The sequence below is a fragment of the Acomys russatus genome, chromosome X, assembly GCF_903995435.1.
Source record: "Acomys russatus chromosome X, mAcoRus1.1, whole genome shotgun sequence".
NCBI classification, from domain to species: domain Eukaryota; kingdom Metazoa; phylum Chordata; class Mammalia; order Rodentia; family Muridae; genus Acomys; species Acomys russatus.
The window spans coordinates 53,798,673-53,800,841 of NC_067169.1; the positions used below are offsets into that span (position 1 = coordinate 53,798,673).

At 60.3% G+C, this 2,169-nt stretch overlaps 1 protein-coding gene across 1 annotated transcript; it reads right to left on the reverse strand.

Annotated features, from left to right (window-relative positions):
* Nucleotides 1-1,065: 1,065 nt before the first annotated feature.
* On the reverse strand, nucleotides 1,066-1,896 carry LOC127184549 (polyadenylate-binding protein 1-like 2). Its single transcript, XM_051140876.1, has one exon. The coding sequence runs from the start codon at nucleotides 1,777-1,779 to the stop codon at nucleotides 1,090-1,092; it is 690 nt and encodes a 229-aa protein (XP_050996833.1). The 5' UTR covers nucleotides 1,780-1,896; the 3' UTR covers nucleotides 1,066-1,089.
* Nucleotides 1,897-2,169: the final 273 nt, after the last annotated feature.

The following is a 2,169-nucleotide window of genomic DNA, read 5'->3' on the forward strand; positions in this document are numbered from 1 at the left end:
GGCACAAATACAAACTGGTACAATGCTTATGAAAGGGAGCCTTTTGGCATCACACAGGGAAAGTCTTTGAAACATCTATATGTGGATCCTGCAAGTCCACAGCTAAAGGGAGACCATCCAGGATGCTAGCCTAGATTTGTCTTGACAAGGAGGGACTCACTCATCAGGGCACGCAGTGTTGGTTTTAAACACAGGGAAAGAACTAGGCACCACCTGAATGTCCAACAATGCGGGAATGATTACAGAAATGTTAAGGTCCATGGATACGCAGGAGCACTCTGCAGGCACTGAAGATGACGTTCCATAAGCCTGTTGAATAGCATGGAAAGAAGTTCAATGCGCTGATTTCTGTTTGGTTTTAGTCGCTGAAAAAAGCAGGCTAAGAAACACCACACACATGAACCACTCTACAAGAATGTTAAAAGGGAAGGTGGGTCTGGGGTGAGAGGGAGAGAAAGAGGGAGCAGAGAGCCTGGAAAAACAGCACACCAAAGAAGATAAAAGAGGTTCTCTCTGGGTATTAGGATGGTGGGAAGCAATTACACTCTTGGTTCTTTCTCCCACATCAGACTTCCTTCTCCTTCCAGACAGTTCTACCATGAATTGCATCACCTGTGCAGTAAACAAAGAGACAGAAAAAAACGCTTTTAAGAATCAGACCAACCACCTGGAGAAGAGGCTGCCTTTAACCTCTCAAATGGCACAGATCAGTGGGATTATTCCCGGGGCGGGGGCGGAGGGGTCCCTTCCTGTGGTTGAGGAGAAAGGGAGGGGGGAGTCGAGGACAGGAGAAGGCAGGGGCAGAGATGGGATGGGGACGCTAGCTGGCGCTGCGGGGGGGGGTGTGGGGGGGGGAGGCGGGGAGGGCGGAGGGGAAGCGAGGAGAGGGGAGGGAAGAGAGAGGGAGAGGGGCCAAGGGAGGGAGGGGGAAGAGGAGGTGAAGGAGGGAGGGTGAGAGGGGGAAGGGAGAGAGAGAGAGAAACCTGCACTCCCAATACAATACACTGCTGGTGGGTTGGGGGTGGGGTGGGGGCTGTAAACGGGGTGGGAGCCAAGCTCTGGCTCTACTGGCTGGGTCCTGGGATGTCTTCATCGAAAGGTGGCCTCGTCATCGGAGTCATCGTCGAAATCCTTGAAGTCGGCGCTGGTGGACTGGCGGGCCCAGGCGCCCCTTTCGGCCTCTCTCTCCTTGTGGGACTTGAACCTCCCCACGAAAATCTTGCGGTAGTTCAGGAACATGCCATTCAGCGCATCTATGGCCCGCTCTGCCGACTCCTGCTTCTGGAAGTGCACGAACCCATAGCCTTTGGGCCCCTTTTCGTCACAGGCCACCTTGCAGGACAGGATGTTGCCAAAGGCAGAGAAGATGTTGTACAGAGCCTTGTTGTCGATGGTCTTGCCCAGGTTCTTGATGAAGACGTTGCCCACGCCGCTCTTGCGGAGCGACGGGTCCCTCTGGGACCACATGATGCGCACCGGCCTGCCATTGATAACGTCAAAGTTCATGGTCTCTAGGGCCCGCTTGGCGTCCACCGGTTGCTGGTAGTTGACATATGCGTAGCCCAGGGAGCGCCGGGTGACCTTGTCCCTGCAAATGCGGATGGACAGGATGGGCCCGGCCGGGCTGAACTTCTCATACAGCATGGACTCGGTCACCTCGGGGTGCAGGTCGCCCACGTACAGCGAGGCCGTGGGAAAGTCTGGGTTCCCATCATCCGAGCCCCCGGCCGCCGCCTCTTCCTCCTCTGCAGCCAGGGCCGCCGCCAGCTCTTCATCCATATCCACCCTCCCGTAGGAAGGCGACGCAGCAGCCTCCGCAGCGGCCCCCGTGGCCTCCGCCAGGCCGGCCTCCTCCAGGCTGGCCTCCGCCAAGCTGGCCTCCGTGGCTGCCACCGCCGCCGCCGCCGCCGCCGCCGCCGCCGCCTCTGCCTTCTCCCCGGCCAGGGCCGCCGCCGCCGCCGCCGCCTCCCCGAGGCTGGCCTCGGCCGCCGCGGCCTCGGCCTCCACCTCAGCCTCCACCTCTGCTTCCGCCTCCGCCACGGAGGCCTCCGCCACCGCCTCCGCCACGGTCGCCGCCGCAGCCTCTGCCGCTGCCGCCGCCGCCGCCGCCGCTGCGGCGACCTCCGCCGCCACTGTCGCCGCGGTCGCCACGGTCACCGCTGCCACCAG

Bases quoted from the DNA above. Each gene is read 5' to 3' on its own strand.
- LOC127184549 (XM_051140876.1), bottom strand. From the start codon at position 1,779: ATGGATGAAGAGCTGGCGGCGGCCCTGGCTGCAGAGGAGGAAGAGGCG.